The sequence below is a fragment of the Corvus kubaryi genome, unplaced genomic scaffold (genome assembly GCF_017639235.1).
Source record: "Corvus kubaryi isolate FWS band 111438036 unplaced genomic scaffold, C.kubaryi_AGA036_p1.0 71, whole genome shotgun sequence".
Lineage (NCBI taxonomy): Eukaryota > Metazoa > Chordata > Aves > Passeriformes > Corvidae > Corvus > Corvus kubaryi.
This window is the reverse complement of record NW_024582059.1, coordinates 11,124,360-11,147,951: the sequence shown is the minus strand read 5'-3', so window position 1 is coordinate 11,147,951 and position 23,592 is coordinate 11,124,360. Positions and strand designations below refer to the sequence as shown.

Below are 23,592 nucleotides of genomic sequence, written 5' to 3'. Positions count from 1 at the left end.
GCAGTTTAAATTCTTCGATAATCTGACCTTGAATGCAACAGACAAATAAAAGGCAGTCCCGAACATTTTAACCCTACGAATGTTTTGTACAGGTACAGAGTAAGACTATGTCTCTGTGTAGAAGTCCTAGTCAGGCTACTTGAAGGGCAATCAAAGGGTGGACAAGGTGAATGCAACTCTATCAGTCTTCTCCTTTCATTTTGTTCTGTACTTGTTACAGCTTTTGGAAGAAATAATCTAATATCTATATATTGGATTATTATATATATATATATCCATATATAATCCATAGGTTATATAGCTTTCTGATTTGGAAGAAATGGAGAAAAAATAAGAAGGAACTCATCCTGTGCCAGGCAAAGCCAATACCAGAAAAAATAACCACAAAGAAAAGGCACAAAAGTTATTTTGAATACATTACATCACTAATTTTTGAATTCAGTGTTCAGTGAATACCAGAGGATGAACTCCAGTTGGAAACGCCTGCCCAGTTGTTTGCACACAAGCAGCAGAAATACACCATGTACCAAAACTCCAACCACATCTCGGCCCAAAGCAAGCCCCATTTCTCCAGCCAGCAGTTGCAGAAGTGTCTAGCACAGGTTATCCCTGCAGTGCAAATTACAACATAATTCACTTTACTGTGACACTGAGAACCACCCCTCCACGTCTGAACAGCAAAGTAGTGAACCACGTCAAGAGAGACTTGTTCTGCAAAGCAGAGATTTTTGGTTTGTGTGACCTTCTGCAGAAGGTGCAGGGCTCAGCTGGCCTCCCCCAGAAGCGTCATGCAGCTTATTACAGAAAAGGCCTGCTACAATTGTGACAGATACGAGTACCTGAGGCAGTTCCTGCAGGATTTGATCATCAGGGTGTCTTGACGACTGTGCATAACTCACATTGTTACACGAAGCCTGCGAATTGCCACGTAGAGGAAAGGAAAAAGGGGGAATGATTCATGCATGGGCAAGGGATGCTTTTGAGTGAAATGCCCAGAGCATGAAACACAGCTAGAAAGCCAAGGATACTTTAAAAGCCACTGCAACAAGTCACATTTTGTAGCTAATAGTGATTTGAACAAAGCTTGAACTTTTGTTCCACGCTTCCTAAAAGCAAGGGTGTTTTTTGTCCAGTTGTCCAAAATATGTTGCATTCTGGGCTGTAGTTGTAGGGAGTTCATTTTCCTTCCCAGACTAGTCAAACGAGTGTGAGTGCTTAGGACATGTCTTATCCAGGCTGTAACCCCAGCTTCTGAACTTGGGAGGAATGTGACTTGCCTCTTAAAGCATATTTGGTGCCAGTACTGCTGCACACCAGTGGTGCTTCTGTGCAGGAAATCGTCATGTCTGGGCTTCAAAAACCCATGTGGACCCAAAGGTATATTATAAGGTAGTAACAAAGATATCCTCAAATTCAAGAGCAGGCAGAAATCTCACTTAGCCTGGAGAAGTCACCAGTTCTACCCTGTCCAGAGAAGCCCTCAGCATCAAAGGAACCATAGAAACAGCCAGGCTTGTAACAAAGCTCATCACCTCTTAACTTCCATAAAGCAATAAATGCCAAACTGCAGATAAGAGTTTATGAACGTTAATGGATTTACAGACCGATGGAAGTGCTGCTGAGTGGCAGGAGCCAGTGGAGTTGGGGGATAGGTGTAACCCATCCAGAGGGCAGGGCCAAGACTTTCAGAAACAGTTCATGGTTTTGCCCAGCTCTACCGTGGGATCGAAGCACAATGCCTGTTAGAGAAGCCACACAAACTCCTTTAAGAGGAGCACCCATGGGTCAGTAGTTATTTTTCCCCTTTGATATATGTTATCCTTTTTCCACATCATAAATCGCTCAGCTGGGCAAACCGTGGGAGCCAGAGGGCTAGACAGCAACACATGGCAAAGGCCTCATAACAGCTCTTCTCTTCCTGACAGACACATCAGCAGCACCTGGCACAGATGTTTGGCAAGTGTGTTCACCTGCAGGCACACAGAGCTTGCTGTGTGCAGCCCAGGAACAAAGGAAGCTGAGTCAGTCACCAGGACAGCAATCCTGGCCGTGCCCAGGGAGCCAAATGACTCCCCATCGGACTGTTGCGTGCTCCTACTTTTGACTGGTGCTGTGAGGCACTGACAGCTTTGTTTGCACTCATTCTTTTTGTCAGCTGGATTGTGTAGAAGCATTTATAGACACCTCAGCACTGCCTCTCCTACTCCCCAGCCTGGCCACCAAAGCCATCGCACACCCCAGGAAGAAAAAGTAGACATTTCTGGAGCACGTACTATGTTTGCAAAGTATTGATTAATCCCAACTATCTCTCTTCATGTTTGTATCCATCCATTCATATTTTTGTCTCTCTGTCACTGAAGTTCTCTCTCAAGTCTTTTTTTCACTGTTTTGTGTTACAAAACAGGGAGTGTCTGTTTTCCTGAACATGTACTGCCTGGAAATGAAGTTGAAGATAGTGTATACAATTGTGCTTCCACCTTTTATTATTTCTGGAGTGCCGGGATCCAAATACTTCTCGGCATCCTTTATCCCTAAATCTTCTTTTGATCAATAAATAAAAAAATTCTGCAGCTTATATGAAGTGGACAGAAAACAAATACTAGTAGCCATCAACTTGTTTTCAACTTTCAAATATATAGATCTATTCATGTATTGACATGTGCGAATGCAAAGAAGTTTAACCAAAATGTTCCATTAAAAGGAAAATAACCAACCCCCTATGCTTTGTGCTATTTACACATGAAAACAAAAAAGGTAACATGTTTGCCTGTACTCTCTTGGATTCACTTACATCCTGCAATGCATTTTAGACATTTCAGGTAACCCTGCAGTTTTTGTACAATATCTCAGAAGGTTACTCCAGCTCTTTCCTGGGGGTGCTCCCATGGGGAGACTCAATCAATGGATTTTCTAGGTATTCCTTCCAAAGGAGGAAATAAAGAGACTCTAATGTACTGCAGGTCTCCACTGTCATCCAGTACAGACACAATTTCATAACCACCAGAGCCTGAATGGTCACTACTCAAAACATAAACCAGAAAACAGAACACATACTATGACTTAAAAAATACGTAAGGGAGAACTGCCTTGTACCTGTTTCCTGCACTGAGAAAGGCAGCAACATCCAGCCCGCAGTTTCATGACAGCTAATAAAAGTGCGAGAGCTGAGCCACAGACCAGTTCTGTGTTTTGGGATGTGTCTCTTTACGGACTTATTTTGCAGTGTCCTGAAGCAGACAGGAGCTCCAGACTGGGAAGGAAAGCCATTCACCCTCTGGACACAGGCAAAGTCTTGATTAGTGCTATCTAATGCCCCTCCACCAGCCCCAGACCACCCACCATCTCCAGCCAAGTCTGCCCTCTTCAAATACAAGTGGTGCCTGGCAGAGGGACGAAGAGAGGACACTTCTCTTGAGAAATTGCACCAAGACCATGAGGGACTTGCAGCTGTGCAGATTGGAACGATGCAGTATTGCAGCATGGCTGCTTCGCGTGAAACCCAGCACAGCTTTCCCCTGAGCACAGCCCCTGTGGGGCACAGGGACAGTGACACAGATGAGTCCCCTCACCTTCACAGCTAAAACAGTGCTGGAAATCCTCTAGGAAGAATTGTCCATCTGGTGAGGAGAAAAGGAGGTTTTTACGAGGGGAGTGAGTAACAGAAAAACTATGTAGGGGCCCCACTAGAGTCACAGAACCTCACACATGGGCAAGGAGGCTGGAGTAAACCACATGCCATAGAGCAAATTGGGCAGGACGGGTTCTCAGAGGCACTGGCAGAGCTGGACCAATGGCTCAGCACAACAGGGCTTCTCCAAACGGGCATTTGGAGCCCCACTCTTAATTTCATCTGTGTCTGTATCTGACCACCGGTGTGCATGAGTGGCAAAGATGAGCTGGGCCAGCAGCATTTGGGCTGGACACAAATCAGACCGTAGTGCAAAAATCCAGCACCCAGTTCCTACATTCTCCATAGTCTTTCCATGGAAACAAACACCACCAGCAGCCATTTTCATACCACAAATTACTTCCATGTTTTCTGTGAGCCCACCAGAGGGGAATTCCTGTGTCTGCTCGCTCCTCAGCCCTGCCTCCTGCTCCTCTGGTTTCCATCTAAAATGGAGATAATTATACTTGCCTCTCTTCAATATGTTTTTCCTACTGGAAATAAAAATGCACAACATTCACTCAAAGGCTTCTGAGCTTTCACTGTGCAAAGGCATCCTTTCTCAGGGGCATGAGCTTTGTATTTCATGGCCAAGATGGCCTTCATTAATTTAAGTGACATAAAAAGAAAGTATGTTTAAGAAAGTAATAGAACAATACACTGAAATTCATCCCAAATTTTATTATGCATAGTTTTTAGGTTAGTGAATAATTTTTTAAATCCAATGTACCATATTTAATGTTCTACCAAGCAAAATCCACAGATATCCCCAGCTCTTTACATTTCTTCCTCTGCTAGAATAATACACTGGCTCAAGTGTGACTACTGTATATTTTAACTTTGCGAAATTGATCCCAGCTTCGTATTTTTGAGACAGATTGGTCCATTTTGGTACATTTCCAGAATAAATCCTGCCTGTTCTTTTAAAGTGAGACAGACTCTTGATGTACCACCGTTGTGACTGTGGAAGGCATTTCTGGCACACATAGTGAGTGATTGACTTCTCTGCATGTTTTCATAGTGATAAATATGGTTTTATTAAGCAGGAAAACAAAGTGTTCCCCCAAAAAATCCCTGCTAAGCACATTTCAGAGTGAATGGGTTAGTATAGATACATCACGCTCTCTTTTCTGTGCTAAGAGGTATTTAATTCCGCAAAATTCACTCACTCCCACATAATTTAAACCGCCAAATTGGAACATTCTACTTTCCCTTTTCTGCACATGTAAAAAGAACAGGCAATCTTGCCAAGGTTAACTACACAATCTTGTTAGGCTTCTATAGATTTCATTAATGCCTCATAAAAGAGAATCAATAGAACTCCTCGCACGTCAATATAAAAAATGACCTTTCGATTTACTCTTTAAGGTATAAAAAAAGAGAAAATTAATCAATGGACATTGTCAAAATTTCTCTGATAAGAGCTCCTGCAACAGGGAGTTTAGATTAAAAGTTCTTCAGAGAAGTCATGTTTCTGGTCTGAACTCCTTCCTAAGGATCTGGTTTTGATCCTATTGGGAAACTTTGTTGGGACTACTCATTTTAGGCTACACACAACCTTGTGAGGCTGCATATTAGAAGTGTGGGATTACTCACACTCTGAAGAACAGATCCTTGTATAAGTGTCACCACAATTCAAAGGTTAATAGGACTGCTCACAAGGGAAAGGATTTCTACAGAACTGTCCCTTTAATCCCATTCTTGCTACAAAATTTCCTTTGACATTTTTCCTTGCACATGAAAGTCCACAATGCTTAAACTGACTTTTTCAGTTCCTTTTATGTAATTTACAGTCTAGCATACCCAGCAACCACACCAAAATGACATTTTCCTAAAGCATCCCAGCAGGAGAGTTGATAACAAATAGTTCTGTCCTGGCACCAGTGTTAGCACTCAAAAACAAGGGTCTGATCCACAGCCTTTTCACTGATACTTTCCATCTATTTTGCTCCAAATTCCTCACTCAGATGACTTGTGGGATCCCACTTTACATTGTCTTTGGGTTTTACAGTTTCGTCTCGCATTCAAATGCAATAATAACCCACTGATATCTTTTTAATGGCCAGATGGACAATTCAGAAAATTGTTCAAAGTCCTCCCTCCCACTTCTGCAAGTTTTCTCAGATGGATAAGGAACAGTTTCACATTAAAAACAAGCAAAGAAACAAATGAACAATCCAAACCAAACAAAAATATCAAAAGATAACCTGGTGGCAATAGTAAATCTTTTTCTTCTTTCTGAAGTATGTCTGTTGCTTAATGTGCCTCATAGCCACAATATAACAGATAGTTCATATAGATGATGGCACATTTATTTTAAAAAGTACCAACTTTTAAGTTCATGTGACTTTTCTTTTGGTTTTCAACAAGTTTTTCCTCCCTTCATGCCTTAGCTCATCCTGAATAGTCTTCCAGACTGAACTGAGGATGCTGAGGTCATTCCTGAAGCAGGGAAGCCTAGAGCCTCCTATGTCAGGGCCACATTGGGTCCACTCAATTGCAAACATCTAGTGACATGTGTGGGATGACTGTGGGGCCACTCACAGTCATTAGGCCAGACCAGTCCTCTTTGTGTGTGCTGGTGTCCTAACAAAACAGAGCAGCAGCTCCTTTATCACTACCTTCTCCTTCTTGACTCAAGTATCCATGCACAACATACCTGACCTTTACTGCCTGCATGCATTTGTGTCTGTCTCGTGGTTTTGAAGTGGCTGGTAAATATATACTACTCGGCTTCCGCCTTTCTCCAGCCTCAAATCCCACAGGTTTGTTCCCATCCCAAGAGAAAAGAATGTTTAGTCTACACCTTGTATTTATGAACTTTATTTTCAGGGGAAGAGGGTGCTTGAACTTCTTTATACAGTGCAGTATTTGTCTTACCACACAGGAAAATAAAAATAAAGCCTGCATTGTACTCAAAACTCTTAATTCTACAAAGAAATGTATGTTTTCCGCTGTTACCAATATTTGAAATCATTAATCCTAGCAGGTTCATTTTTTTGTCTTTTAATTTTCCATTGCCTACTTTGATAGAAGACAATGAGGACAACTAAGTTTTATTTCTGTTTCTGTAAATACCCTCTGAGATGATCAAAGGTGACCAGTCATTGTCATAGCAAGGAAGATGGTCTTGATGGTACACAGAAAAATTAATCTCTGTTTTTGTTCAGAAGTAGGGTGATGTTCTGAGAACAAAAAACTGCAGAGTTGGGGCAATGGGAACATACAGCCTTTTCATTTTAATTACTAAGTCTTTGAAGAGGCTTTGCATCAGTGGGATTGCGGGTGATTGCAAAAACTTCCAAAGAAGATTTTTATTTAAATAAAAAGCCTCAAACAATTTGTAGTCATAAACCAGCATTTTAACCAATAATTGCCCTCCTAGATGCCTATCTTTTCTTTAGCCTCTCCTAAGTGGGACAAGATCTTGTAAAGATACAAACCTTTCCTCCTCATTTTAGTGGTAAATAATCTCTCTCTTTGTTAACATTGGGACTGTTCTCTGATGTACTTTGCAGCATCTGCTCCTTTTTCTGCCCAGTTCTTTTCAAAGCGTTCTTAGAGTCATGGAAATTTTTCCTGTCCAAACAGACCAGATAGAAATCTCTCCTCCAGGAAAGAGTCTTACAGAAACCCTGACTGTTAACAGCCCTCAGCTGGAGCAGAACTGAGACACTGAACTCAGGGAAGCTGCGCTAGTTTACACAAAATGAGAGGTCTCAGCAAACATACCTTGTGAAGGCCAGCTCGTCTACTCAGTTCACCATTCTGAGTGTAATCAAAAGTTTCAAAACCTAGAGCCTGTAGGCTGAAATTTATTGGGAACAGATGGGGCTAAGCAGCACACACAATTTACCTGTGCACCTAATACAGTAATATATATTTATAAGCAGAAATGAAGCAGCTGGTCTCCATTTCCTCGCTAATGAAAACACCCTTGGCCTTCCTGAACTCCAGACCTATGCTGCCACAACTACTTGGCCTTCATACACACAAGTCATATCTGTTTGCCTGGGTCATGAAAACCCAGTGTTGCACAAATTCTCGTTAATAATTTTGGCTCTGTCCTGGTTTCGGGTGGGATAGAGTTAATTTTCTAGTAGCAGGTATGGTGCTTTATTTTGGATTTAAGATGAGACTAATGATGGCAGCACACAGCTGTTTCAGGTGTTGATAAGCAGTGTTTATACTGAGTCAAGGACTTTTCAGCTTCTCATCCCACCCTGCCAAGGAGGTTGGGGGTGCATAAAAAGTTGGGAGGGGACACAGCCAGGACAGCTGACCCCAAAAGGGATATTCCATACCATATCCTGTTATGATCAGTATACAAGTGAGGGGGAAAACTGGACAGGGGCTGCTGTGCAGGAACTTTGTGGGTGAACAATTGCACTGTGCATCACTTGTTTTGTATATTCTAATTATTTTGTTGTTATTAATATTACTAGTATTTTCTCTTCCTTTTTTGTCCTATTAAACCATTTTTATCTTGATCCATGAATTTTACTTTTTTTTCTTCTCCCCAGTTCTCTCCCCCATCCCACGGTGCGGGGGCAGAGAGAGCCAGCGGCTGTCTGGTGTTAGCTACCTGCTGGGTTAAGGCACAACAGGCTCCTACAGGAGCTGTCAATTAAATTATGGCAGCAGCTGAAATCTAAAGGTCACATCATCTAATATGAAACAACACAGCATTTGATAAACAGCACAGAGCACAGGTCAGAAGACCTACGGTCGGGCTATTGCCAGGTAAAGCTCTATACTCTCGTAGGTAAGTGCATCTTCCCAAATAATATTTCATAGGCAGTAAGACACTTCCTTAGCAAGAGACTTGCATGAACCTTAAAGCTGGGTTTGTGGGAAGGAAACATGTAAGCTTACATAAGCTATTTCAGTCCAGAAATTCCTTGTGGTTAGTTAATTATATATACTAATAACTTCCCAATGACAGTGTCTGGATGCAGCCTGCACATGCACACAACAAAGCAATGTAATACTGTTCATGCACTACAATGCTCTCAAGCAATGACTCACACTTCAGTGCAAGTTCTCATACTACAGAAAGCTAAGAATTGGGACTTCAGCCTTCCAAAATTAAAGTATTGCATTCAGGAACCCCTGTGATCTCTCTGGAGAGAGTGACTTGCTAAATACTTCGTAGCAACAGCCTTGCAAATCATAGCCACGGATCCCTAGGTGCCTGTAGGATGCTGACTGGGACACAACACTGATCGCAAGTATCACCATGTAGTTTTACACAAATCAAAATATGTTGATGTATCTTAAAATATGGACCATCTAAAAGCAAGGCCAAGGAGCTCCCTTTACACAAACAGGCTTTGTTTATCCCCTCAAGGAGGTAGGGAGTAAAAATAAGAACTCCTGCAAAATATCCTAATGTTATTGCCTATCTCATAAAAAGTATTAGTTGCGGTTTTTATTTTGGGGGGTGGGATCTTGAGAGGTCCATAGCTTGAAGGGGGCAGCATTCATGAAGGAGCCTGGCATAGTTTTGGAGACTGATGATTTTTCCAGAGAGTGCAACAGCCAAAAAATTTGAAAATTGATGTCAACTTTAGCAGGGGAATCCAACTGCAGAACAAGAAGAAAAAATTCCCAAAGTGAATATTTTTTTCCAATTTGCCTTTCTAAATAGTACTTTAGTTACTTTATTTCTTATTTTATTTTAGAGGTTAAAGAACACTTCCAAGTAAACAAAAACTGAAAAATGTTGTCTTTCGCACAACTGCTTTTTAAGGTCTTTGCTTGGTGCAGGGGAAAATGACTAGAGGGATGATCATAAACCTCTTCCTGAACCTTTGAGGCACTTTTCAGAACTGGACAAACCATACACACCGTTCAAATGCCCAAAGATGATTTAGTAGCCTCATGCAACCCCAAATATTCTGCCATAGACAGACAGTTGCTTACTTTTTCTTCCTTCTATTTAAACACAGGTTCAAAGCCTTCCCAGAAAGAAGGGGCCCAGCACACAACACAGTATCATAGGTCCCCCAGCAATCCACTACAAGCCCAGCTCATGGTCACCTTTGGTTTTCTAGCCCTTTGGCCACTTGAATTAGCTGTGTAACCAGCCGCTTCTTAGCGTCTTATGCATGTCTTTCAGGCTTAGTATACAATATACAGACATCCAGACAGATAAAAATAGCAAAACTTTAAGACAAAGAGTATTGGCTCTGCAATGACTTTTCCAGTGAAAAATATTCATGGTTGTATTGAGGCAATTGTGCCGTGCCAGTGTGAACGGCATCATTTTGTTAGCTCCAGCATAACTTAATTACATAATTTTCCCAGCTCATGAACATGTCTATATTTACTTTTTTATAATAAAATACAATAATGATTTTTTAAAATAATTTTCAGGCAAAGTAGTGCAAGAGATTAGGAAGGAACATATGGTAAAAGTCATTTTTGACCTATGTTTTATCCTTAAAACCCAAAAGTGGATTCAGTATTAAAATCAAAGCACTCTAAGTATATTATGAAATATTTACAGCTGTTATTATTACTGCCTGATTTATGTGTGCCAGAGACCAGATTATTCAGGCTGGTTTCACAAGCAGTATGTCAGTAAACAGGATTTTGTTTGGTAATTATATTAAACATGTCCATATAAGCTTTGAATTAATTATAAACCATATTTTATTGTACTTGATAAAAGCACTAAGCAGCAAGAACTAACGATGGCAAAAAGGTCTCCTCTCATTTTCAATAAAGCTTTCCATGTGAAAATCTGTCAACATGAAAAAGTTACTGCTTGTAATTAAAACCAGGCTTTAGTTCAGTAATATGTTTACATGTTATGTTCCAGAAGGGAGAAAAACGCAATTAAATTACTCTCCTTAAACCCTGTGGTTCACAAACACACAATCTGCTCTGGGCACGCTACTGATGTCAGCTCCTTCAGCAAGGAAGACAAAAAAATCAAGCTCAGCCTCATGACACATTTGAGAGTTTTGCACTACTAACACAGTGTGGCAGGAGTGTAAGGGAGCCCTGCAAATATATTCACAGGGTGTTTGCAGTGGGTTAGTGTGCCCACATCAGGCATGTCAGCTGTGCTCCTGTCAGTACTTGCACAAGGCTTTGCTAATGGACAGATAATGACACAGCAGAGGCAGAGGAAGTTACAGCAGTACTTCACCAGACTTGGGAGAGGGTCAGTGAGCGACTAATCATCCCTCTGTTCCAGCTCTCACGTTAACTTTCTAAGCCATCCCTTGCCTGTCTCCACAATGGCTTTATAGCACAAGGTCTATTTTCAAAGCAGACTTCAAAGTGACTTCTCTGAATTAGACCCACTGCCAAAGCAGGTGCTAAACTGTGCTTCTGCGGGTGCCAAGACCACAGTACTGGGACCTCAGCCTGCTGCTTCTTCTGAAGATGAGAAGTTCATCACCTGTAACATTTCTCTATACCAAGCACACACCATTTTTTCACCATCCTTTTCAACCCTCTTTTTGATGCACAGAGATAGGTGAATGCTATTTGCTGTGCCACTGGTTAACTAGAATTTCAGACCATAGGCATACAAACACTATCTTGACACATTTAAAAGTTTTCACACTGCTGTAATGAGACATATTTCCTAAACAGGCAGGAAACAACCTTCTTCCATGGCAACTCAGTGCTCCACATGAGAAAGCATCCTACAGACTTCAACATAAACTTTTCTCAAACAAGGCCATATTATATTTAATGATAAAAAACCAAGCAGATAAGCAGCTCTGTGCTTATCCTGTATTACAGAAGTCTGTACACTGGATTTGTTAATCTAGCTTTAATTCAGAAACCTGACACTCCCTGCTTTTCTTGTATCCATTTTTGTTCCTCATTAATGCAACCAGATGGTGACTTCAGTGTGATTACAATTCTGCCTACTTTAATGTGAACTCTTCATCTTACTATTATCAGATGACATTTGCTTTTCTTAATGTACATAGTTTTAGGAAAAGTACAGAAGTGCTATTGCTGTGTTACATGAAAAATTCCAATATACATTTAGCTGACATAGCATCAGCTGGTGTTTAAACTTGGCTTAGCTAATGGACTTTTAATGTCAGTGGGGTTGTGTGCAGTTACTGGCTATTAGCAGGAATGGGCCCTTTCTATAAAAATCACTTTTCCTCAAGTGTGTTGTTTGAACATTCCTTCCCCTGATTTAGTGACTGTCACCAAATACAAAACAAATGCAAGGACGCCGGAATCTACTGTTATCTTTAAAACCAACTTAACCTCAGCCTGGCCTCTGCAAATGAAATGTGTTCTGCGTTGGTACTAGTGAATACGAAACTTCAAAGACAAAAGACCAAATCTTCCTTGCCTTGCTCCAGTGAGTAAATCCCAAGCAATCCAGTGAAAATAATCAGACAGAAAGTAAATTTGATCACAACACTTTATCTATTAATTTCCCTAAACAATAAAAAGGCAATGAAACCAAGTACTGGTAAAATAAGCTGATCAGTAAAACAAAGCAGATTAATAGTCCACACATAGTCACTTTGTCACTTAAATTAATTTTCTTTGCAAATGTTTCTCATAAATGCAGATTCAAAACTTTACTCTTGAGACCACAAAATGATAGAAATGTTTATAAAGTAAGTAATTAAATTAGACATTTTTTTTTTTTTTTTTTAAGATTTGGAAGGTTTTATCTAATAGCCATGCTTACTACAAAGAATTAATATATAACTTTGGGGGGTGGAGGGAAGAAAAAGATTAATATCAAAATATTTCAGGACAAGCAAAGGACAAAAGTTAGCAGCTGAACAGTTTTGCCTTTTGCAGTGCTTGTGAAAGGCATATGGCACTTCTCATTCTACTGCCTACACCAGGATAACAACTGCTTTTGTTACCAGCTACCAGGCTGCACTTCTGACTCAAAAGTTCAAGCCCATGCTTTAAGTAGCAGAGGTCTTTAGTTCAAAAGTGATTGCTAAGGCAGGAAATTGCCACACATTTGTGTGTAACAGATATTTACGTGAATATCTGCCTACAGTTGGTGACATTTGGCTGTCAGTGTTCTTATCTGAAATACTGTAACAAAATCCAAGAGAAAAAACTTCTACCTGAAAGAACCTTGACAACTTGTTTTCAAGCAAGGCATCGCGTTAATCGCTCTACAGGAAAGAGACACATCGCTATGTGGAAGGAAAATGGAAAGCCCCAAAGTTAATAAAATTATTTAGCTTCAAAAAAAAAAAAACAAACCTAATCAAAAAAGAAACAACCCCATGAAAAGACTTGCCACCAAGTAAGATGGATCAAGGTCTGTTCATCCTATAGTCTGACTCTACTGTGCCAACATATTTTTAACACAGAAGCAGACCAGCTTCTGACACGTGCTGGCTCTGAAATTAATGAAGCTACATTTGTGGTGGTCATAACCTGGCCTTGTTCCACATAAGTCTATCCTTGGTATAAACACTAGGCATTTAAAAAACAACAAAACTAAAGGAAACTGATAGTGAAGCTGACAGGTCCCAGTACTGAACTTTCTAGCTACAAACTTTCTAGTTACTTAGGAACTAAGAAATTAGGAACTTCCTATTTGCCCTAGTACAGCTATTTTCCATGACGAAGAGAAGGAAAACCTGCACTCATATTCTTGCCAGCAAAGATCTGCTGCATAAGAAGATTGCTGCATTTTGTTTGAGCAAGAGACCAAAAAAATTACCTTCAAAAACTGGTGAGGTAGCAGAAAGGAAGTCCCTCAAGCTAGGTTTGAAATGTCTTCATGAAAAGAATTTATAATGGGGATGATGATTTGTTGAAAAATAGTGCAGCTTTGGGGCCAAAAGCCTTTGAGCAAGAAATACAAGTATTTCATGAGACAATTCAGCAAGATTTCATGTGAACAGCACTTGTAGAAGGGCATAGTCTTCCCCACTTAATCACAGATCCATTCCTTAACCAGACAGAGTTCTAGTTTCCACAATGAACCCTGATTTTCAGATCAAGTGGCCAAATTTAACAGAGGAAACTTTATCTCTTCCTAGTTGAAAGCAACAGAGAATTTTATCCTGTTAACAGAGGTTCAAGCAGCAGAGATTTCTCTGTAGTCTCATCTGAGTGCAGACAACCTGAAATTTCAGTCTGGACACCTCACTCTTTGCCTGTTAGCTCCAGCTATTCACTATTAGTCACGGCCACTCATCTTTTGTATGTGTAGAGCTGCAGAGCAACCAGACAGACACACAAAATTGTGGGAAAATGGAAAGGTGAGACGGACACATCTGTGCTGACTCCCTGAGCAACTGGCAAAACTTAAGAGATATACTAATGAAAGAGAAAATTCATTCAGACTATGGCAGTGTGCACATCTTTGTGAAATTACTCCTGGTAAGTGCCTGCACTTCAGTCAGTGTCGGTAAATCCAGAGCCCATGAGAACAGAAATGAGTCTCGCTCGCTATTCTGTCCCACTTACTCCTTGATTTCAGTATGACTGAACTGCAATTAACCTCATTCAGTGAGACTGTATTATTATTTTCACTCAATATGTAAACTTTCCAGTATAAACACACATGTTGGGAGTGGACAAGACAAGCAATGTATTTAAACAATAGATACACCATATCATAAAAGTGGAGCAGTTCATATACCAGGCATTATTTTAGAAAATTATGGCTGGAATACAGCTCTCCAAGAAGCTCTGAATTACTAATAATTCTGTGGTGATCCCTTTTCACTGTCTCATGTGAAATGCAATAAAATCAAGCAAAGAAACACCTGGGGAACAACTATCAGTTCAAACAAGTTTCCAAAACGGCTGCAATAAAGTCAGCCTCTTTTGACAGATCATTCATGGCTTACTTGCACATTTCCTTGTATCTAGCTGATGAAATTCAAGATTTCTCAAACAATTGCATCCAGCACTCCAGGGACCAAGAAAAACGCAAGCTTTCCTTTTTCTCAAAGGATACACTGCTAATCCACTGAGATTAACATTTCAACCTCTCACTCAACATAAGACTGAGAAATAAAGCTACTTTACTTCTTTAAAATAACTAAAAAGGGATTGGCAGGAGCTACCTAACAAGCAAATGCTCAGCTGTTGCCAGGCCAGTGAAATCTATCTGAGCTCCTTAGCATTATTGTTGAAAATGTTACCGCAACAAGAGCAAAAAGATACTGATTTAATTGCCTAGGCAACCTCCTTGCTTTTATGACTCATAAGGCAACAGGGTCCTCTGGAGCACAAGTCGTTCATTCAGATGAATGAAGTACAGTTGAATAACATAGTCCTGAATTGCAGATTAAACGCAAATGAAACAAAACAGCCCAGGACAGTGATCCTTATTCCATTTACAACAGTGCTGCACTCATGCGCTGGATCTGCTTTTCCTCCTTCCAAGTTTGAGGTAACACCGTGGATTTCATTGGGCAAAGCAAATCTTCCAAACTGCCTGCCACCAGAAAGTCAGAGCTTCTAGGAAGCATCCCTGTTCCTGAGCAACAGCATATACTTTGCATTTTCCTTTGTTCTGGTTCAGGCCAGGACAGAGTTAATTTCTGCAGTAGACAGGAGGGGGCATGGCTAGGACCCAGAGGTTATTCTATACCAGCTCACTTCATTTGCCAGAGATGCGGTGAAGGGCTCTCCTCCAAGTCTGGGTGGTGTGGCAGAGGGAGCGGTCAGGCATTGAAGCATTGCTGTGGTCAGGGAGTTTCCGTGTGAATCATTTGCTCTTTCTTGCACCTTCTGTCATCAGTATTGTTACTGTCACCGTACATTTTCTTATCTAATTGCTGTTCCCAGTAAATTGTTCTCAGCTCAACTCATGATCTTTACCTTTTGAGCCTCCAATTCACCATCCCACCTCAGGGGAACGGGAAAAGGGAGGAGGGAGAGAGCAAGCAGCGTGTGGTTTGGAAGGTCCCCGTGGGAGAGACTAAATTGGGGAGTACCATTCCTAACCCATGGCATCTTCTATACATATTTCTAGATAACAGCAGATATGAAGAAACCATCAGTGAGACTCGACAAATTTCACATCGAGAAGGTACCTGAGAAATGTAGCATTCCCTCTGTAGCATCCCCTCTTTAGGATAGTAATAAGACAAGAAGAATGGACTGGAGCACCAGAGTCTTGGCTAGTCAGAAGACTTGAGCTCATGTTTTGGTTTCCCTTACACATATGCTCTGCACATGTAGGCAATTCCCCCTAGACCTCTCCACCAAACAGTGATAAATACAGCAAACCTTCAAATCCAGCAAAACAGACATTGAATAACTAAGGCAATGTTACAAGTAAGAACTTCCCATAGCCTCCAGCAACGCAAGCACGTAGCAGAGCTTTGCTAAAGACACAGCTGCAGATATTCCCCACAGGAGGTATTGCGTGCCTCTCCCATCCTGCCTGTGTAGGACTCAAAGGAAAGCCAGAATCTGAGGAGGTGCTGAGGCACTACAGCATCACATACTGACATGGGAGATGTCCCTGCCTTGATGGGACTGTTGGACTGCCATGCAAGCTAGAGCAGCACTGCTTGTATTCGGGGAACAGCAAAGTTACTCACCTAAATTCAGCATTGCCTGACAGTCCCTCGTGGAAATAAGGGCACGTCTGGCACCACTGAGAATCTGGGTCTCCACCTCAATCTGCACCACTGTAAAATCAGTGTGATTTACAAAAAAACCAACCAAACCAAAAGAGCAAGCTCTAGAAAGTGTTGTAAATACATACCTTAACCAGAGCTGACCAGGAACGTAAATGAAATCTAACGGTGAGGTTTTTCACTAGGCTGGTTGGAATACGTGGAAAAATGCAAGTGGAAATGAAAACTGTTGTTGTCAGAAGACTTCACAACTTTTTAACTTCTTCATTTTCACTGAACACCTAACAGATTTTCAAAGAGCATAAATATGAATAGTTTGGGCAGCAGGGTAAATATTCAGGGCTTTACTCACCTTTTCTCTAAAATAACTGAATCTTTTCCTGGTTTTGATTAGGGTTTCTTGCTTTTTTCCCAACCTCCCCATAGCAAATAAACAAAAAGGAATATTTTTCTCTCTTTTTGTTTCCTAAATTTTCCATGTTGATAAAAAGGGTATTTTTAAGTGAGACTATTTTTCATTAAGCTCTTTCTCCCCAGCCCAAACTTTTAGATAATGTGACAGGCTATAAAGGGGCTCCCCAAATCCTGGCGTTTGATCACTTGAGAGGAAATCCCATATTTCCTGCTTAATGTCCATGTGATTTGGGATGGAGTCATAAAAGCAAACAGGAAGTTGTTCTAGTGATGACTACCTAGGGAGAAAGCTATATACAAGCATCTCTGAGGTTACTGAAAGCTGGGAAAACCTCTGGCAGCTCCTGCCCACTGCTCCCACTCACTGCACCTTACTTGCGCCTGTTGTTTGTACAAGCAGAGCCAACCTCGAGGAAAACAACTGGAACACAGCTACAGTTTGGGGCTTCCCTTTAGCTGCTCCAGCTAGTGTGCACACAGTGTTATGCTACATCCTCACCCTAGAGAGAGAAATCTAAACACAATAACCACAATGGATGTTCTGCAAAATGTTTAACCAAACTTATCATGAACCCAACAACAATACTCAATAAATCACCTCCCCACCACAGCAGTGGAGTTCGGGGCTGGAGTACCTACAAATGACCCCATTAAATTAAGCACAGGGGAATAAAATATGCTCAAAATCAAGGGGAATTTTGTTGTTCCTGTTTGTTCTGTGTAAAGTTCTTTATAACCATTTCCCTTTTTAGCATAATTTCAAATGCTTGCTTGCAAATGATGCAAATTAAGTGTTTCTTTGAATACAGTTTGCCTCCCAGAAGACTTAATAACATTTCCTTCAGATTGCCTCTTGGATAATGTTATGACAGAAAGATCCAGGGGCGCCTGCTCCTGAGACTGGACTCTACTGAGCACACACAATAAATCACTTAAAACGCCACCATTCCTTCAGCCCTTGGAAGCAGCCGGCACTGAGCTGTGCCTCTGCACAACATTATCCTGACGCTGTGCTGATGGAGGTTATGGCCAACTGGAAAACCACAGCTCGTCTCTGACTCCTTTCCTTTGATTCTTGACTTGTACTTGAGAAGCTGGTTTGTACCTCCAAGCTGAATGCACAGCAGAGCTGGCTAATGCAAATGACAGACACTGTAGTTACTGCTTCACTGGCACTGGTGCCAAGATCGCTGCCTGCTAGACTTGAATACCTCCACTGGGTGGCTAACAAGACGTGCACTTCACAAACCAGCACAGCCCTCTTCCCCACCCTAAAGGGAGGAAAGGAAAGACAGTGCCATTTTTTCCTAAAGGGACGTATAGACGGTTATATGAAATATATTACATAGGCAGAGCATCCATGGTTACACTTTTATTTCAAAGATAGCCTCCAGTAACATGTTTTCAATGACAAACCAAGTCCGAGACTCACACTGAGCCCAATCCTCTGACTAAATCACAGCAAACTGTTCACTACTCAGAGCAATGCAAACTTACCCAGGAACTCCCCTTTGCACCAGCAATTCAAACATATTTTTCTTATGAGATGCAAAAGTAATTTTTTTGCCTTTTTGTAGAAAACGTATCCAGAACCGATTCCTCAAAAGTCCAATGACGTAAAATCCAGAAAGAACCAGAAATCGAGAAATACAGCCATACACTATAAAACAAGTTACTAAAAACAAGATTGTTTTGCTGGTAGCATGACATAAATGTGGCTTTGCTTTTTGAAGTATAACTATCCTTTGTATCCTACTTATGCACAAAATTCTAGACATATACTGTACAGAAATACACAGTTCTTGTCCTATTCAGCCTGGGCTTCTCTTACTTTCCATAGGAACTGATTTGCTTTGCATCCTATTGAACTGAGCTGGGTAGACTGTGCCTCAAAACACCTCTCTTCTACTTGCATAAAAATCAAGATATTTACCTGGAAATGTCTAATAAATATAACACACATTTTCTCCTTTCCTACTGCACAGACCAGCTATGGAACTGATTTGCCTGGCATTGGCACAGAGTTATATTCCTGTTTTCAGATGTACTGTATTTGGAAAATTAAATTAGGAAAATCTTTTTAATTTGGTTAAGGCTGCTTCCTGTTTCTGAATTTGGATGTCACACACAAAGCGAGTCCCAAAATATAGTGAATTACTGGGGTTTAAGACCATTACCAAAGAAAAATAAAGTTGTGTGGTGAACGATCCATGTAAAATGATTAAGTGCAAACATGCACAACAACTGTGGAAATGTTTAGATGCACTCTGGCATTCTTACTGTACAGAGAAGTAAGTGACACTGACAGTAATGCTGAAGAGCCATCAGGAGGAGCCTGTATGTGATCTATATATTTTTTCCGTAACTATTGCAACCAGCTGCTAAAGCCTGGAGCCAGAGGAAGAAGAGCTCAGATTCTGACTCCCATGTTCCCAGGGAGGAATCTCTCCTCTATGCACAGATTCATCCACTTAATTTTAATCCTGCTTAAATTGCACCTCTGTCAGCAAAGGAAACACAGTGGCTGCTTTGCTTTCAGCAAAGAGTACTGCAGTACTAAAATGCTACTCAGAACCAGTACAGGCTACCACATCCAGCTCAAGCTTGTTAGCATCATTGAAATCTACTACAGTGCATCCCTTTAAAACAGATTAATGTTCCAAAGGGCCTTATCCATTCACAACAAAATACTACTTGGCTCTTGCTTTATTAATACAAATACTACACCCACATGATCAAGTACAAGAGGTCCACTGCCGCATCAAGATAATTAAGTCCTTTCCCTGCCTTTTTTCAACAAGATGTGTTTAGGTATTTAATTAGGAAATGCATCCCCAAAAGGTTAGTACATTCACATGTTATATTTCACTTTTTCCGCACTAAGCATTTTCAAACTGCTGCTGTTGCTAATACAGACTATGCTGGGGCAAGACAAGTATCTGCACATATGGCTCTTTTACAGCTTTCTTTTTAAATTATCACTTTGATTAAATCAGGTTTGAGGGGTTAAGCATGAAAAATGCACTCTTTTATTGTAAAGGAAAAAATGAAACACAGCCTCATTAATATGTAGTCCATTTAGCTTTTCTACCATCTCTTAAAACTTCGTTATTAACCCCAAAAGCTGTCTGAACCATGCTTGTCACTACAGATAGATAGCCTGACCCTCCCTTTCATCCCACCTCCACAACAGAAAGGTGGGAGCCACAGGGTAAGTGGATAACAGTTTGGGAGGTGGGAAGTGTGGGGGCTGCAGGGAAGCACAGCAGCTGAAGCCCAGTCTCTGCTGACTGAAGAGCCAAAGGAAAAGTTGCTCTTACAGAGGTGGCACTGAAATGCCCAGCAGGGGCACAGTTTGTGACATTTGAATTCTCATTCTGATGAAGCTTATCATAGAGGTATAATAAATGCAGTGAATGCCAGATCAGAGTTGATTCTGGCTTGATAATCACTCTGGCCCCATTCACACCACTTTGAGAATTAAGGGCTGTCTCTACCATTGCAGCCATTTCCTGTTCTCTCCTGATAACAGCGGAAAAATACTTAGCTTCGGATAAGAAGATAAGAAATACTAATAAAACAAAAAGTGTATTTAGGTCTGCTGAGAAGCTCACAGGAGGATGCCGAGATGCAGTGATAATCAATCTGCCAGGGAGTGAGGGGGGTTGGTCCACCAACCCCTCAGTTAACAAATTCATTTTCTACAAGGCAATGGAAAAGGAAGGTATGAAAGCACGAGTCCCAGGAATGCTCACGGCTTTCTTAGCCTGCTTCAAAAGCTAAAGATAGTTGGGGAATTGAGATGAAACATATATGTTTTTGAAATGTATAAATAGAATAGAGAGAAAACTTTGCCTGGTGCTATATGATGAGGAAACTTCCTGAAGAGGGCATAGTTAAACTTTTGATTCATTGCCTCACTGAAGCATCACGTACACATACACACATACATGAAGATCCCCACTGCACACACCAATCAGAAAATCCCTCAGCCCTGGGAAAAATGCCAAAACCAGGTCTGCACCCAAATTCTCTGCCTGGTCCTAGCAATAAAAATAAAAGTATACATAGAAAAACAAGTCCAAGACAAATAGCTATATCCCAACCAGATTCCCCGGATTTTTCACTCTGCTGTGGAAGTTTATCACACATCACACACACATTGGGAAATGTTGCTGAAGAGCTCTCCACTCCTTTCTGGATAGGTGAGCACACCTGTGTCCTGTGGCAGATCCCACAAGTGTGTTGCCCTTTGCAGCGTAGGAACAGGGGGCCTGGATCCTCTGCCCTCGTGGCATTTCTGTCACACAGCATTGTGTCACAGAGTGTAAGTGTGGAAAGGAGAAACCATCTGAGAGTGCGAGGTATGAGCCCTGTGGCACAGAGATGACCACTCTGGAAGAGCCAAACATGGGGGGGCGGGTCCTCTCTTCCCTGCTCAGGCCATCTGTCATGCAAAACTCCCATGTCCTGCCAGCAGAGCAGGCTCCTTTCCACTCCAGGTCCAGCTACCTGAGAGGAGCTTTCTTCTCCAACACCCCCTGACACGATATATCTATATCTACACAAACTGATATATACCCACTGACATGTAGGTCTACATGCATATGGTACTATAAAAACCCCTAAATACAAAATACCAAACCTGTCCTATCTTGAACATGAAACTGACCAGTGAAAGGAAACGGAATGGAAGACACAGATTAAATGTGCCACGGTGCATAAGGGATTTTTGTACTCTCGTTCTCTGCTACTCCCTTTTCATGGCCAGATATCTGATCTTCCTGTGATATAAATTAGCAAAGGAACATGACTCTGAGGGGATGGAGTAAGTATCATCAGGAAATGGATTAGCACTATTACATGTACAGACACGGTGTTCAGTGCACCCAGCCCACCAGCTGCAAACCTACAGCTCCGTGCCTGGGAGAACCCACAGAAAGCCTGCCAGGGGCATGGGGAGTCAGAGCAACCAGCACTGCTCTCCTGTCAAAAAGGCCACAGAGGAATGCACTTTGTAATGGCTGGGTGAGAGCACAGGGTCAGATCTGTGCAGTTTTCACAAGTGCCTCTCCACAGACATGATGTGGGGAAAACCAAGCATTCTTACACTTGTATTACGCTAGCAATTCCAAATCAAAAGTTTGGTGCATGTTATTACTTCTTGGTTACATATACGGGGAAAATAAACAAAGAAGCTTCTAAAATTCCTTTTCTCTTGTTAGTCATATAACTGGGAGTTCCAAGTGCTTTAACGAACCCGCACATCCTTGCTGTATGCAGCTCTGCCCACATGCAGCAGCAACCTCTCTCTTTCTCTCTCCTGTGTTCCACAAAAGCAACACATTTCCACATTAGGTCTAACTCCCGGAAAGAAAGAAGAGAAGCACCGAGAAAGTTTGTCCAGCATCAGCTCGCAGGAGAAAAAGCCTCCTACTGCGGCTGTCAGCCGGGTGGGTGCCACACGGAGCCAGGGCTCTTTGTGATGCTCTCAAACACCCCTAAACACGCACTGAGAAGCAAGATATTGCCACTTGGAAAGGGGAATTTATACAAGGGCTACAGGGAAGGCAGATCGAGATGTACTCCATAATCCCCGACACGGGAGGGGAAACAAAATCTCTAAACATAAACACAGAAAGACGGTAACTCCCTTCGGGTGTATCATGTTTTAGGCAGGAAGAAGGAGGGCGTGGGGGGCTTTGGGGGGTTCAAGACTGACCGTCGATTGCAGAGCTCCAGGGTACGACTGTGCCGCTGCGGAGGGACCCCCGCCCCGCACCTGCCTTTCCCACGCACCTTGCCAGCCCTCCGGGGCGCACCGGCGCCGCTCTCCCGCCCCGGAGGGCGCCGGCGGGGCTCCTTCAGCCCGAACTTCCCCTCCGCTCCCCATGCTCCATTTGAGGACGGAGTGCAGGCAAACGCCTGTCCCGGCCAGGCTCAGCACCTACAGACCCGACCTGGCCGGTGCGACCGGACGCCCTGGACCCCGGCGGGGGTCGTGCATGCGGGGAATTGCACATACAAATACAGGAAAAAAGATCATCACGGCATAAATTCGCATTTCTAGCCCGCACCTGGCGGACGTCCCAACCCCTCTCCATCCATCCATCCATCCATCCATCCATCCATCGCCTTACCTTGCGCCGCGGAGCCGGGGCGGCTGGCCCCCAGGACGGCCAGGGCAGGGAGCACCACCGTCTGCAGCAGGTATCCCAGTCCCAGCCCGCAGCGGGCCGCTGTCCCCTCCAGCCCCTTCCCCATGGCCGGGGCAGCGGGGGAGTCGCGCACAGCCGCGGAGCCTTCCTGTGCCGCCTCTGCCGACCCCGTCCCACCTCCGGGCGCGGAGCGGCGTGGAGCCCCCGCCAGGCGTTCAGGCTGCGCGGAGGGCGGCGGGGCGAGGGGCTGCGCTCGGACCGGGCGGGCAGAGGCGCTGCATGGCCCCGCGGAGGGGCGCGGAGCCGGCGGAGCGCTGCTTTCTTCCCGCGGGCGGCTCGGCGCGGCTGCCTCCACCCCGGGGGTGGGCGGGGGCCGGGGCCGGGGCCGGGGCCGGGGCTGGGGAGAGGGGGCTGCGCCGGCCGCCTGCGATAAAATGCGAGCCGGAGCGAGCAGCAGACCCAGAGGGAAGGGGGCGGGGGAGGCTGGGAGCCACCCGCCGCAGAACCGGCCCCCTTTCGCCTCCTCCGCCCGCGCCCCCTGCGCGCACACCCGCGGGCACAGGCGCACGCAGATGTTGGTGCGCACACGTGCGCGCCCGCACACGCACCAACACACGCTCGCACCCCGGCCCCAGCCCTCCAGGGCTCTGGGCGACCAGGAGCATCTTTAGGGAGCCATCAAATGCAGGATCGGGGAGCCCCACGCCGGACGGGGGATACCAGTCTGCTCCCCCAAGCAGCAGGGCAGGGGGGAGGTCGCACCAGGAGAGCTGCTGGA

At 43.1% G+C, this 23,592-nt stretch overlaps 1 protein-coding gene across 2 annotated transcripts in view; it reads right to left on the bottom strand.

Annotated features, from left to right (window-relative positions):
* UNC5C (unc-5 netrin receptor C) overlaps positions 1 to 23,151 on the bottom strand; it is a 253,828-nt gene extending 230,677 nt beyond the window's left edge. The window contains exon 1 of one of the 2 annotated variants that reach the window (XM_042049631.1): positions 22,797 to 23,151. In XM_042049631.1, coding sequence (XP_041905565.1) covers positions 22,797 to 22,920 — 124 coding nt within the window. In that variant the 5' untranslated portion in view covers positions 22,921 to 23,151. The remainder of the gene's footprint in view (positions 1 to 22,796) is intronic. The other variant, XM_042049632.1, reaches the window with a different exon arrangement.
* Between the last annotated feature and the right edge of the window lie 441 nt (positions 23,152 to 23,592).